This window comes from Symsagittifera roscoffensis, chromosome 6 (genome assembly GCF_963678635.1).
Source record: "Symsagittifera roscoffensis chromosome 6, txSymRosc1.1, whole genome shotgun sequence".
Classification (NCBI taxonomy): domain Eukaryota; kingdom Metazoa; phylum Xenacoelomorpha; order Acoela; family Convolutidae; genus Symsagittifera; species Symsagittifera roscoffensis.
The window spans coordinates 52714898-52729994 of record NC_087067.1 but is presented as its reverse complement, the minus strand read 5'-3'; the positions used below and the strand labels follow the sequence as shown (position 1 = coordinate 52729994).

Below are 15097 nucleotides of genomic sequence, written 5' to 3'. Positions count from 1 at the left end.
AGTCCTATCGCAATTTTGTGTTGTTGGTTTGACAGTTTTTAACTTAAATTTTTGCACGGGATGACATTCAACCATTGGGAGCCAAATTTATCATGGTTTGCATTGAATTTTTTTTATATCAGTTGGTTCGAGTCATAAAATCAAGTCTGCAATTTCGACATATTTTATGTGACACATACGACACATTAACAGCTAAACCGAGCAGGAAAAAATCCATACAAAAAATAAAGTACTGAAAACTGAAAGAAAACAACAAAAAAGATCTAACATTTTTAACAACTTGAGCGACAGTGAAAAATGCGCATTTGAGCTGGACTCCGAAAAAGGAGCTTTAAACTGATTAAACGCACTGCCACTTAGCAGATGTAATTTCAACCTAAGTAAATCCGAACTCCGGGATTGAAATTGTCTCAGATATGGATGGAAACAACCAATATTCCACTCACATGTGCATGTGGTCAATTTTTTGACCTTACCCACGACCTTAACTGTGCAAAGGGTGGGTACAGCCACAAAAGGCATGACGAAACTAGAAATATTTTTGCTGACCACATGAGCGAGGGTTGCTATGATGTTGAAATCGAGCCGAATTTTCAGTCGTTGCAAAGACGAGAGCTTTGTCAACAATTCAACCGAAACTGATGAAGACGCTCGTTTAGATGTAATTGCAAACGGATTATGGGGCTCAAGATTTAGCCGAACCTTCTTTGATGTCCAGGTCTTCAAACAGCACGCTAAAACTTCACGAAGGCTACCAAAAGACGCGTATAAGTACCACGAATCACTAAAAACTCAAAATACTTACTGAGAGTTCAACAAAGCGGAACAGAGCAGCTTCCGCCCGCTCAGTTTTGGCTGCACTAGTGGTGCCGCACCAGCAGCTACACCGACAATGCAGGGCATAGCTGAAAAACTTAGTGAAAAATGCATGAAAGCTACTCAGAAACATTAAATTATATAAGAACTAAGATAAGCTTCGCGCTGCTCAGGAGCGCTATCTTTTGTATACGAAGGTGCAGATCACTGCGTAAGACTCAATTCTTATACAATTCAATAAGTGCTACTATAGACGAGGGATGGTTGAACTAAATATCTTTAATGACAACGCATCAAATGCTGACTTGACCTAATTCCTGCAATATTGTTTATTGATGTAATTATATAATGCTGGTATGGTCCCTACTCAGCTTGTGCACAGGCGTACCTAAATGGAAGGGCCCCTTTGAGGTAATCAGAAGGTCAAAAGTACCATAGTAACCGAGATTACAGTCAGGAGTCTCTTCATCACGTTTTCCAGTCAAAATCCTTGGAATTTTCTAGATAGGGAAGTGATAATGATAAAAGAAGATGACAAGTGTTTAAGTCCTTTTCAATTAAAATCGATACGGGTTACGTTTCTTCAATAAGAACACGCAACTCGACACGATAAAATATAATACACAAGTGTTACAAATAAAAAGTTTCGTCGAAAGTTATTTTGTCATTTTTTGTTCCGAGTACGCAAGCGGCGTTCGCAATCTGTATTGCCAGGGAGATTCTCTGTTTTAAACAGCTGCCTGCTCTGGGTTCCTCAGTGCATATGCTTAAGGTTCTTACAAAGCTTGGTAAAAAAAAATTTTGTGCTTGGGCCGGCCGCGCCCTGAATTTCAAAAGCTAGCGGTTGAAAAAGATATCCATCATTTACAAGGTCTTTATACTTGTCAATTTTTCGCTCTTCCGCTTCAGCGGTAGCCGTACCAGGGTTACAAACAGACCCGGCATTAATCCTACAAGGAGCTAAGGAGTCTACTACCGTTACATCCCACAATAACTGCTTACCAACAGCCCATGGAACGAGCGTCAAACGGTTTGAGTGCCCAGAGAATCTCCCTGCACTTTTGAGGCAAGAAAGGCCAAGCCAACCATCCTCATTAACGTCTTTTTCTCACACGCATTTATGCCGTTCGCATATTTTTGAGCCTAATCGAAGTCCCATCGCAATTTTTCAGTTGTTGGTTTGACAGTTTTAACCTTAAATTTTTGCACGGGATGACGTTCAACCATTGGGAGTCAAATTTATCATGGAACGCGTTGAATTTTTTTATATCCGTTGGTTCGAGTTGTAAAATCCAGTCTGCAATTTTGCTGTCAAAAATTGGCTCCGTCCAATTTTTTTGGATTTGATTTTCCGGAGCCATTTCACTTTTTCCAAGTTAAAACCACCGTTTAAGCGCAACATCATACGTTGCATTCACATGCTCCAAACCAAAGATTTCGCTCAAGGCATCTTTTGCTCCTATTGCTGAGGCTAAGAAAGCGGGTAAAGCGAGTAGACGAGCGGGAGAAACGTCCAAGCCACCTTAGGCTGCCGGGAGAACTGCTTGAAAAAAATGTTACTCATCCATTTTGCACGTTAGTGACATTGCATAAATTTTTTTTTAGTAATTTGTCGTAGCGTTCCAAAAAATTTTTTTGCGAAAAAACAAGGGCTCGTACGCAAAAAACATAGCAGTTTTGGCATGCTAAAGCAATTTTTCAGGAGGTAAAAACCATTATGGGCGTCTAGATTGTCAATGACATCCGAGATTTTTTCAAGCTCCTTAATTTTTTGTCGAGCAATTCTTTTCGGCAAAGTTCGCCGATTGGAGATCCTAAAATGAGAATTTATTTTTTTGTTTTTACTTTTATTTTGGGGCAAATTTTTCGAAATTGTGTTAAAATCGAATTATACTGTGTACTAGTAGTCGGTCCCAGAAAACAAAGTTCGCACTTCTCAGTGTCCAAGCTCAGGCCGTAAAATTGTTCCAATTTCAAAATGTTCTTAAGGTCTCGGAGTACAACTTTATAGTCGTCGGCTAAATTTTCATCATCTAAATACCAGATGTTAATTTTCGACTCCAACTGTTTGACTAGTGTTTGAATTGTTTTCGCAAAAAGGGGTGGGGCTTCAGGATCACCTTGCTGAGTTCCGTCTTCTGACATTATGACAGAGCTTCCGTAAAAAGGTATTTAGGTTTACCATACGCGCAATGGGTGTAATTAGACAATTCGGGGCGATTTGAATAAACATGATTCAGCCTTGTTTCTCTATTTAGGGAGTATAAGGCATTCTTAAAATCTAGTTTTAAAAAAACAGTGCATTTTGGATTGTCGTCGCGTTCAATTAGGTTTCGAAACGAGTGCGCAGCTATTTCTGCTCCTCGTTTGGTACTGCATCCTACCTGTTTATTTCCGAAAAAATTTTGTCGCTCGGAGAGGTCCTTGCTTCCAGCGCATTTAGACGCGATACATCTCAGCGTGTTGCCTATGGCAATCGGTCTCAACCCTCCTTCTATCTTTATGAGGGCGATAAGCTTTGCGCCAAAAAAGAAAGGTCTTAGGGGCTCGGGTATTTTGCCATCTCCAATGAGGTTTATCAGCTTAGTAAGCGATTTCAGAAAATTAAGTCCTGCACTGCCATTCGACTTACTAACAAGATCTTTAAAAATTTGAGGAACTATTTTATCAGGACCTGCTGCTGATCCGTTCGGAAAGGACATTATCGCTTAAGTGACACGTACTTTGCTCAAATTTTTTTTATTTATCAAAGAGCTCATGCTTGTGGTCTGTTTGCGTCCACTTCTTTTCGGTTGTTCCAAAAAAAAAAAAAACGACGTTAAAAAAATTAGCCATTTTGTAACATCTTCTACATTGTAGACAATGTCATTTGTTTTATCCGACAGAATTTCCGCCAAGGGAAAACGCGAGTCTTTTGGTACTCTCTTGAGTACTCGGACATTTGAGATGGTTGTTTTAACATAATTGTCCAGCACTAAATCATTACCTATTGTCGCTTTATTAACAGATTTTACATCAACGCATAAAGGATGTGACATTCGACCAGAATGTGCCAAAATGCAGATTCGGCGATTTCGAGTTTTTAGCAGCGGACCTTCCGAATTGGCGATTTAGAAGGAATAAGATGTTATTCGAACGATTGGACAAATCGTGAAGGCTGAAGGATTCGGAAATTCCTAAATATTAAATTTTCGAAGTGATGACGTAACAATTCTCAGAAACGTCAGAAGCGGCCATTTTGGCAAGAAGTCGACGAAAAACACAACAACGATAGTCGCGACGACGACAACAACGAGAAAATTGAGAATCAGAATCAGAGAAAAGCAGAAGTAGCAGAGACCGCTCCAAGTTGTAACTATTGTGTCGCTACAATAGTTGCAAAGCAGTTGCTAACAACAGTGAGGGGTGGAAACCTGCCTTCCGGGTTACAGAGAAATCAAGCTTAACGTGCTTGATTCAGTGGATTCGAGAATCCGGAGGGGTTTCCGGACTGAAACTTTTATCATCTTAGATGAACTTTTAGCTTCCCTGTCATGTCCTGATTTGAATTTAATTAACATCTGAATTCATTTTACTAAGATGAGAAGCTAGGAGTTGGGGGGAAGGGTTGATCCATCTTCGATGGAGATGATGATTTTTATCTACTGAACAAAAACAATAATAATTCAATAAGTAGTAGTAGCCCTGTTTTTAGGAGTGACCTCGTGGTCTGGGGATACTGAGACCCAGCCATGAGCTCACTATTTCTGCATGTATGTAACAGTCGCCTATGCAGTCACATATGAGGCTTAAGAAAAATAGGCCCTATAACCACTGGCTCAAGGGTCAGGGACACTATCTCTTGTGTTTTTCTACCTCAAGAACGGTCGGAGCCAGTTCGGTTCGCTTGCGACATGAGACTAGAACTCGCTACAGCTTGAAGGCTACTACCAAAATATCCCCCCACTCTAGAAAATAAGAAGGTCCCCATACTTAGGTCTCAAGATACCCAAATTACGCGAACGCCGTTAAAAACAGGGTCGGAACAATCCGTTAAGTTACTTTTTATTGGACAGTGGAACTTTGATCCATTTCAGATGGATCAACCTAAAACTCGCCTTATCTCAACATAACAATCATAAAACACACTCGAGAAATTTAAATTGCGAACTCACATGTCGATGTACTCGAGCACAAGGAGTAATTAAATTGGTAAGCAACTCAAGAATTAGGTAATATAACTAAATAAGTTTAATACTGGTCAGTTTTGGTAACAGAAGTAAGTTCTGGCTCTAGAATTGGAGTTTTTATATGAATCATTGGGACACTCAAGCTGTCCACCTTTCCATTGAAGGTTCACTCTAGTTCGTTCCGAATAGTCGTTCTTTCTTCTATTTATCGTCTCTCCTCCTATTTCGGGATAAGACAGCTCTACTCGTGTCCTATTTTATATCTGGAAATTGCGAATAGCAATTTCCCGCTGTTTTTCTTGAGTAATTTCCCGCAATTGTTAATTCGGATGTTCTGATTTTTCACTTTCTGTTTTCAGTTGGTACGAGAAAACTGAACATGACAGGCTCCATTCGAAAATTTGAAAATTAATTTACGTATTTTCCAAAATTAATTTCCAAAATTACGTATTTTCGCGTCTCTCAAGGTCAAACTTCCAGACATGACCGACTGGCACAGTAATTAAGTTAATTTGAGTGTTTTGACCAAAGCCGAAAGCAGTAACGTTTTTGTCGACCCGATGTTAGAAAGACCACCGAAAGTACTGGCTTGGTAGAGACGGTGAAAAGCATGTAAAGCTCTGATTAGACGTTAGCCAGTCGTCTTAGGACTTAGTTTTATTTTCCGTCGATATTTATCTTCCCGGCGAATGTTACAGGACACTGAAGCTCAGTAGGTCCAGCGGTGCACCACCAGACTCTTCAAGCCAGTTCTAGTTTCCCACCTCCGCACAGAAAGCCACTCGACAGACCTGTCTCTAAAGTCCCTCAGAGGGCGCTCCACAAACAGGCACAAACATCAATTATAACAAATCTGTTTAATAAGTTTATCACAAGAGTTGGGCTAAAAGTGCAGGGCAGGGCCCCTTTTATAATTTACGGTTTTTGTGTTAAATTCCCCTAATGGGTAATTTTAAGTCTTTCTCTCTGTCTCTCTCTCTCTCTCTCTCTCTCTCTTAATTCCTCCGGCTTTTATCTGTATTTTTGTCGGTTAGTTTGTCCTGCTGTATAAATTTTATCGTATGTAGTGCTATGCTTCGTCACTTTTGTAAATTTTTTTGTAGTTGCAGTTTATCAGTTCCAAGGTTTCAGATATTTTGATAGTTCTTTATCTTTTTGAGAAACAGTGCTTGAAGTCTTTTGATCGATCTGTCTGTTCATCTGCTATTAGCGACAGTCATTTATTTTTCTATTGCAAGTAGAATTAATGTCTGCTTTTAACATATTAGGAGTTGAATTGTATTTTTAATTGAAAAATTTTTTCAGGTTTTTAAAATTTACGTTGGAATTTACACCGGGTCAACGAGCTTGCACATAAAGGTATAGTTCGCCTGTAATTTTCCCCATTGTCGGGACTATATTTTGCTTAGGGAGGCTAATATGAAAAGAACTTCTGCTGTCAATTTTTAATTTGATTAGTAGATTTATGCTTTTTTTATCTTTTTTTTTCAAATGTAATCAGAAGGTCAAAAATATCAATTATAGTAACCAGGGGCTCCGTAAAAATAATGGTAGTGGAATAATTTTTGATAAATAATTTATTTCGACTAATTTAAAATAAAAATTATGTATTTTTCGAGAACTTTTAGGGAAATTATTTATTTGCTCACTTGGATAAAAACAGGAAGGACAAAGATGCCAAGTACAGGCTAATTCTGGTCGAGAGCAAAATTCACCAATTTAAGCTGTTTTTCAGAACATCTGAACTTCAAAAATGGGTCGTGTTTATGGTCCAGGAAAAGGTATCTCTGGGAGTGCAATCCCATATACCCGAGTTGTGCCTAGCTGGTTGAAGCTGTCCGCTGAGGAGTGTATTAACCTGATTGCGAAGGCTGCGAAGAAAGGTATGACTCCATCGCAAATTGGTGTTCAGCTACGAGACTCGCATGGTGTACCGCAAGTGAAGTTTCTAACGAAGAACAAGATCCTCCGAATCTTGAAATCCAAAGGAGTTGCCCCGGAAATTCCGGAAGATCTGTATCACCTTATCAAGAAAGCTGTAAGCATGAGAGCTCACTTGGATAAAAACAGGAAGGACAAAGATGCCAAGTACAGGCTAATTCTGGTCGAGAGCCGAATTCACCGACTTGCTCGATACTACAAGAAAAACAGGCAATTGCCTCCTTCTTGGAGATATGAGTCGAAGACAGCAGCTGCTTTGGTAGCCTAATGGCATTAATTCAAGGACTTTAACTTTGTTATCAGTTCCAAAATTGAATTGTTGTCAAGCTATTGTTTTTTTTATTTCTGCGTTCATTGGGTTTTTCCCATTATAGCCCGCAGCAAAATGTAAAAACCAAGCTTAATTGCCAAATCATAGTCAGTTGGAGCTATAATTTTTTCATATCTAGCTGGGGGCTATAATGGGAAAGACCCTGTTCATCTTAATATTTTACATTTCAATACCTGTCCAGACAAATTTCACAACAAAAAAAAAACTTATTTTTTCAGATTTTTTGACCGCCAATCGATCAGAAATGTCTGAAACTAGTCCTCAAAAACGCGCTTCCGAAGTCGAAGAGGAGGCCCCTGAAGCTAAAATTGCCAAATTAAAAGCTGACATTAAAAACTCAGAGGAAGAAACCCACGTTGCAAACGGGCAGGAGGCAGAAACAGAGAAACATGTGGAGGCCGAAACCGAAAAGGGGGCTTCAGAGGAAAACGGAACGACAGTTGGCGAAGCGGTTGAACAAGTGTTGAACGGAAATATACAAGAGGAAGATGACGAGGACGAAGAAGACGAAGACTATGACGACGAAGAAGAGGATGAAGACCACGGCGAAGTGGCAGAGGCTGAGTTTGAGGGATATGATTCGGAGGGCGAGGATGAAGAGGACGATGACGAAGAAGACGAGGAAGAAGGGTACTCAAATGATGATGGAGCCGAAAACGAGGAGAGCAACGGGGTCGATAACGGTGAAGCTGAAGACGCCCCGGCGCCAGATGAGAGTTAGCTATGAGGTCACGTTTGAGATGGTCGCGCTGGTCGCTAGATCCGTGATCTACATATGGACCCTATCATTGTCAAATCCAAAGTCCAACTTCCCTATCTACTCCACTTCAGGCAGAACATTCAACGGTCAAATCGACACAAGCAATAAACTAAGCTCTTATAACTAATTAAGCCCCTTGTCCCTCTTTAAAGGCGGTTATTAAAACGCTACCCGTGTAACAGTTAGTTGTCAGTTTACGTGAATTAGTCGCTATAGTGAAAACTGAGAGCATTTTGTTTCTATTCTGTATACTTAAATAAGTAGTTCGTTTGATCATTAATCGATATTGACGTTAATTTTAAAAATCGTTATCTAATTAACCTTTTATTGTGTCGTTTTAATTAATGCTGATTGTATGTTTTATTTTTCTCACTTCACATCATTAGCAAAACTTAGTTTTATAGTTTTAAGTTAACTTGCTTAATCTGTGATGTATGGAACTCCTAGATAAGTTGTTTTCATCAGCAACTTGATCGTTAATTTTTTGACTGCAGGTTAACATCTTGACGCAGTTTCATTAAATTTATTCAGTTCTCTCGTGAAGTAAGTTTGATTTGATTTAGTGTATTTTGATTATTGGTTATAATCTGAGAACGTGATTAGTAACTCGCCAACAATAAGCCAGTCACGTTGATTTCGTTCTTCTTTTTAGCATGATCGTACCTTTGTTCGTTTTCTAAATAATGTTTTAAGATAATTTCTTATTTGAACTGTTTTCACCATAAGCAACAATCCGAATATGATTGAAACTTACACACGAGTACGTAAAAACTATTGTGGTCTTTATGGAGCTGATTTAAAAAATCAGGCCAAAACAAATAACCCGTTTTTTTTTTTAAATTTATGTTGACTTTAAACAAAAAATGACAAAGGCAAGTCTTGCTTAAAGCTTAAGCAGAATTAATTTGATGCAGTTCGCTTTGCGAAATTCGGGCCCGAAATTTTGCACCAAAAATGGAACATTTTTGGCTTTTTTAAGTCAATCAAATATTACGTCAAAACTATTTGTTCAATAGCTACAAACTTTATCTCAGTGAGTCTCCTATATAGCCCAGCAAAGTTGAAGAAATTAGAATTTTCTCAATTTTGTATAGAAAAATTTAGTTTCGTTTTGCGCCAATTTTCAAGATTATATTTTTAAAAACTTTGTTGTGCTATATAAGAAGCTCAGTGCGATTAAATTTACTCAGCAATTGAACCAATAGTTTTGGCTTAATTTTGAATTGACTAAAAAGCCCCAAATGATCTTTTTGGGGTAAAAATTGTGGTTCTAAATTTGCATAATCAGTTGCAGCAAACAATTCTGCTAAAACGTCAAGCATTGTTTAAAGTCATTTTTAGTCTAAAATCAACTCAAATTGAGAGAAACGCGTTTTTAAGTTTTATTTGTTTTTGTCCGGATAAATGAATTTATCACTAGTAACTGTGGATACTGAAATCGGGAGGAGTAAAAGCAAAATTACAGCTTTGGCATGTAGCCTTGAAAAATCAAATCTGCCAATTTTTTAAAGTGACACAGCCAGAGGTTAAGCCCGCGGGTTAAATATTATTGGTAACCAAGCTATTATTATCTCGCAAGAGCTCTTTTTTTATTTGCGATAGCAAATGTCTTGTTACGGGGAATTAGACCTTTTTTCCCGTTAACAACCATTTCTTGGAAATTTTCAACTTGCTTTATTTATGAACCTCCAACAGCTTCTATGTTCCTTTCGATTGATTTGGCCTTGTGGTATTTACGTCGCCTTTGTGCCCTAATACCTGATGCTCGAGTACCGGCCGGACCTTGATTGTTTTCAATATGTATGCAATTGAAAAATTTTTTTCCGGTTAAAGTTGAATGGTCGGAATTTCGTTTGTCTGCTCAATTTTTTCGACTTAGTTGCCACATCACTGTTGCCGGATCATTATTAGACAATTTATGCCTGTTTTCAGACGTCTCTGAGCGCAAAAATAAATTGTTAAGTAATTTTTGCTAATAGTGTTTGCAAATTTCACTAGCGATCATAGTGCAGAAGCGAGTACGTGAGAATCTATTATATATCTATTATATATTTAAATGCGGGCTTCACTATCTCGCCATGTTTAAGCTTTTTCAACGTATTATTTTTGCATGTTTAAAAAAAAAATTGTACGTTTAAGCTATATCGCATATTGCAATGGTTAAGTTTTTTTTCCAATTTCTAGTTTAATTTAGCAATCCAATAGTTGATGGTTTTCCCAGGATTTGCGATTCTGGCCTCCATATACGAATAAGCAAATCCTTTAAACGTATGAGATACGGAAATTTTCTTTATTTTTCAAATTCTTACACTGTTGTTGGGTGCTGTCAGGGTACTCTCAGGGGTTGCGAATCTTGCCTCCAAATCTTACTTCTCAAATCCTTGTAGTTTTCGAGATATGACGTTTTTTATGATTTTTTCAAAAATTTTCAAAAAAACTTAGTTCGAAAAGTTTCAGAACTTTGTGGAAATCTCAATCCTGTTGTTGGCAACTGTGAGAGTACTCTATGGTGCTGCGAATCTTGCCTCCAAATATGACTGCTCAAATCTTTGTATTTTCGAGACATGACGTTTTTAATGATTTTTTCAAAAAAATTAAATTTATTTTTTTTTCTTAAAAATTTGAATTTCTCAAGTCTGTAGTGGGGTCTCTCAGGATAGTCTCAGCTTCTCGGGGGTTGCAAAACTTGCCTCCAAATCTGAGTACTCAAATTTTGTTAGTTTTCAAGATATGACGGTTTTTTGTCATTTTTTCAAAAAAAAAATCCGAAAATTAAATTCAACCTTTTCTCATCTTTTCAAAATCTGTAATTCCTAGCCTGTAGTTGGGGGATGTCAGAGTAATCTCAGGGGTGGCGAATTCGGCTTCCAATTAAGAATGCCCAATTCTTTTCAGTTCAGGAGGTACGACGATTTTTGTTTTTTTTTTTCAGAAAATTTCAGAATACTAAAATATCAGAATAATTCACAAAATTAAAGTTTGCAACCCTGTAGTTGTGTGCCGCTAGAGTACTGTCAAGGATTGCGTGTATTGAGTTTAAATAAGGCTGCTCAAATCTTGGTAGTTTTCGAGGTATGACCTTTTTTCTGGTTTTCAAAAAAATATCTTTTTTTTTTTTTTAGAAAATTCAAGTTTGATGTTTCTCAAAACTTGAATTTCCCAATGTTGTAGTTGGCTATTGTAAGAGTTCTCTCTGGAGGATCAACTCTTGCGTTGAAATGCGACTGCTCAATTGCTTTTAGTTTCTGAGATTGACGTTTCTTAGTTAATTCTAAAATATGCGGTTTTATGAGTTTTCAGAAGTTCGATGCACCGGAGGTGCTTTACACGCTAGTCTTAAGATATCTGTCCTGAGTTCGGGTCCGGCACATACCAAAAATTTTGTTTTGAGTTTTGTCATTTCAATGAAGATTCGATTCCGGTACGCATGAAAAGTTATAATTTTCTCACTTTTACCTTTTCTATTTTTTTTTTATTTTTACCGTTTTTATTTTTGCCTTTTTAGAGCTTTTTTTTGCCATTTTGTTGCTTATGTTTGCGAATTTCAGCCCCGCTTCTGAAAAATCTAATCGGAAAAAATCTCTATTTTTTCTCTATTGAGCGACATTTTGACTTTGTTGTTGATTAAGTCAGTTGTTTTGAGTACAAGTTTTATTTGTACGCTAATTTGAGTAGCATGTTTTTTTTTCGTGGCTATTCCGCACTGAATTTTGAAGGCTACGTTTTTTTTTGTATTTTGATAATTTTTATAGTGTGTGCGAATATTTAATTTCTACTTACTTAAATTTAAATAGGTTGTTCGTTCGTCGGATTTTCAGTTGATTGAGTTAGTGGCTCACTCTATAGCATTTCGAATTTATACTGAAAAGAAAATCTTATTTTTATTTTGAATTTGAACTGAAATGAAAATCTTATTTTTTATAAGTTTTCGAGATTTTATAAATGCGGACAATTTCAAATATACTGGCATAGCTATCGGATATTTGGATGTTTTGAGTCCATCAAAAAACATTTTTAATGTAAAGTTAATTCTTTTTTCATAATTTTTTGACCTAATAGTTCGTTACTAAAAATCTGCATAGTTTTGCTTCTCAAAATTAGAAGTACGAGTTTCGCAGTTGCATTTTTTATCAAATTTCGAAACCTTCGAAAAAAATTCCGAAGTTATATAGGTGTTCGGTCGATTCTTTAGTGTCTGTTGGCTATGTTCTGTTTCTTTCATTTAAGCTGACTGCTACTACACCACCTTGCGCATTAAATAAAGGTAATGTTTTTTTTAAAGCAAGTTAGTTTTCTTTCTTTTTTCCTGGCCTTCATTGACTCTTTTCCAATTATCAGTTGGCTATGTTTTAGTGCTTCCGGTCATGAAATCTCCTTCCAAAGATTTAAGTGACAAATTAAAATTTTTGCCAACATTCGGTAGTTTTATACAGATATGGTTTTTTTGTAAAATTATTAGAAAAAAGCAACTTCTGCTATTTTAACAGCATCAGAATCGAAATTTTGTTTGAAAAATTTTCCAAATCAAAGTATTTGATTAGTCTTTTGTAGTGCATTATGTGAGATGATTGTGTCTCTGTAGTTTGGATTATTTTTAGCTGGACACGGACTGTCACAATTGTATCCCTCATGTGAGTTGTGGAATCTTCTTAACACCTCCTGTACGCTATTCTTAGTTGCGAATATCGGCCCATATAATAATACAAGGATAGCAAGTCGCTGTGCAAAAAGTTCTTTGCATGAATTTTTTTTTCATGTTTTTTTCCAAATTGTTGTTTTTTGTGCGTGCTGTGATGAAAGGATCTGACGTAAACCTTAAATTTATGCATATTCGAGTCACAGTCAAAAATTGACTAGACAAAAAAAATCTAAGTTCAAAAACGTTCTTTTTCAATTTTTTTGCAGTAATTGTTCATGACTTATCCTTCTTTAATAAGCCTGCTCGCTTGCTTTTATCGCTCGGAGCTCGACGAAAACTCCAAAATTTCAAACCGGATTTTCTCGACATTGGGACAACCTTTCGAAGATTTTTGAATTTTGCTCGAATTAGGATCGAAAGAGCTTCAATATGAAGTATCGCTCAACCCATTCAGTTGATTATTTGTGTTAAATTTTCTGGTTGAAAAACAAAAAGCTTGCTCGTTCACTTCATTCGCTCGAAATTAGACCAAAAATCAAAATTTTCCAATAGGTTTTTCTCGAGGTTATTAAAATTTTTTTAAGGTAGTTCGAATTACAATTGGAAAGGCTAAAGTTCTTGCCTTTCCAAAGATGATTATTTGTGGTACTTGCTTTTGCGTGGAAAACCAAAAAAAAAGAAAAACTAAAAAAAGAAAAAACTAAAACACGCCTTCTGTAAGATGATTATTTGTGGTTCTTGAAGATGATTATTTGTGGTTAAAGATGATTAAAGATGAGATTGATTATTAGTTCTTAAAGATGATTATTTGTGGTACTTGCTTTTGCGTGGAAAACCACAAAAAAAAAGAAACAACTAAAAAATAAAACACGCCTGAATGCCAAGTTCCCATATTTCAAATAGTCGGAACAATAATAAATTGTTTCCAGTTTACGTCCACGTTTACCAAATAATTTTAAATAAATAATCATCATAGAAGAATTCAGTCTGGGAGATCGTTAGATAATTAATGCATGTTTTTAGACGTCTCAGCGCAAAAAAAAACGAGGCTTTACTAGGTATGGTGGTGTAGTACCACCGTTATATTATTTTACGATTCTCAGTTTTGAAAACAATCGAGGTAAAAAAATTGATCATTAAATTGGTTAGCTCTTTATTTCCTCTTATTGTAGTCCATAAAAGTATGGAGAAAGTTGTTAATTTCATTGCGTGTCATTTTGCAAAACATTTCAAAAAATTTGAGAAAAATATTTTTGAAACAGTTGTAGAATTTTCTTGCTTTATTAAAAATTGGAAACGTGTGGTCTCTTTCAGAGTTGATCATCAATTTTCTTGCTCTTGTTTGATTATTATGGAGTTTGAAGAGTTCATTGGAAATAGTATTTTTCCCAAGAGTCACAGATTCGCATTCAACGCGCATAATTTAACAAAGAAGTTGTAAGAGTTCGTATAAATGAAGCTCTTTCACAGTATATATTTGCATTTTTTCACGCAATAAATATACTGATTCAAACTTTTTCTTGAAGATTAAGACTATAGTTAATCTGTTTATTTTAAGATCAATCTTGTCAAGTTTAGATTTGGAAGTCGACCCGTATATTAAGACGCCAAATAAGGAATAACCGGTTTAACGTATCTATGGTTAAACTGGCTCAGTTGCTGTTTATTTAGAATCTTGCGTAATTGTGAGATGCACGGTTAAGCATATACGAATTTTAAAAAATTGTACCGGTTAAGCGTATACGAAATTTGAACTTTTTAAGAAATCTGCTCTTTGCAATATGGTGAAACTGTTAACAAGATGCGAGTGTTGTGTTGTCTTGCAGAGTTAATATGTCTGCCTGTAGCAACAGCAGTCGTCGAGTGGTGTCTAGTGTGTGTAGTCTGCGGAGAGGACAGGCGATGGCGGCAGTGAGTGTGAGACAGGCGTTTTCGTCCACTTCCACTTCGGCCAACTTCAGTATCTACAGATGGGATCCAGAACAGGAAGCCAAACCACGCATGCAGGTACATACAATACTTAGTGACAAAATAACCTCACTACATTGCTCTACACTTTTTTTTACCGCATGCACTATAATCACCACCCACATTTAACAAAAAAATGGGTAACTTGATTAGATTTGGTGAAACGTGGCACTGCATATCGGGTGCTCCGTTTTGCTGAAATAAGCCCTTGAAAAAGAAATTGATAGCAACCAAATAATGTTCATAAGGAAATCATCTCAAACACAATCATTGTTGCAGTTGATGAAATACCACGTAGTAGTGGCGTAGTCTTTAGTTTGTCAATGGTCTTTTGCTCAACATAAGAACATGTGGTGCCAAGGCTGCAAATAAGAATCTTCAATCGGTGTTTATGAATCTCCACTGACCCGACTACCACTGCGGCCCAATTATTTTTTGATTAATTTGTGCATCAAATATGTTGTGCATCAGTC

At 36.8% G+C, this 15097-nt stretch overlaps 3 protein-coding genes across 3 annotated transcripts in view; all 3 read left to right on the top strand.

The window, feature by feature from the left end:
* LOC134848151 (succinate dehydrogenase [ubiquinone] iron-sulfur subunit-like) overlaps positions 1-15097 on the top strand; it is a 295415-nt gene that overhangs the window by 263924 nt on the left and 16394 nt on the right. Inside the window, exon 2 of the mRNA XM_063865510.1 lies at positions 14482-14663. Within this exon, the coding sequence (XP_063721580.1) occupies positions 14490-14663 (174 nt within the window). The 5' untranslated portion in view covers positions 14482-14489. The remainder of the gene's footprint in view (positions 1-14481; positions 14664-15097) is intronic.
* LOC134848815 (small ribosomal subunit protein uS15-like) lies at positions 6739-7194 on the top strand. Its single transcript, XM_063866326.1, has one exon. It carries the CDS (start codon positions 6739-6741, stop codon positions 7192-7194), a length of 456 nt encoding a protein of 151 aa, XP_063722396.1.
* Positions 7502-7978, top strand: LOC134848814 (glutamic acid-rich protein-like). Its single transcript, XM_063866325.1, has one exon. The coding sequence runs from the start codon at positions 7502-7504 to the stop codon at positions 7976-7978; it is 477 nt and encodes a 158-aa protein (XP_063722395.1).

Coding starts and splice junctions, on each gene's coding strand:
- LOC134848815 (XM_063866326.1), top strand. CDS start 6,739: ATGGGTCGTGTTTATGGTCCAGGAAAAGGTATCTCTGGGAGTGCAATC.
- LOC134848814 (XM_063866325.1), top strand. CDS start 7,502: ATGTCTGAAACTAGTCCTCAAAAACGCGCTTCCGAAGTCGAAGAGGAG.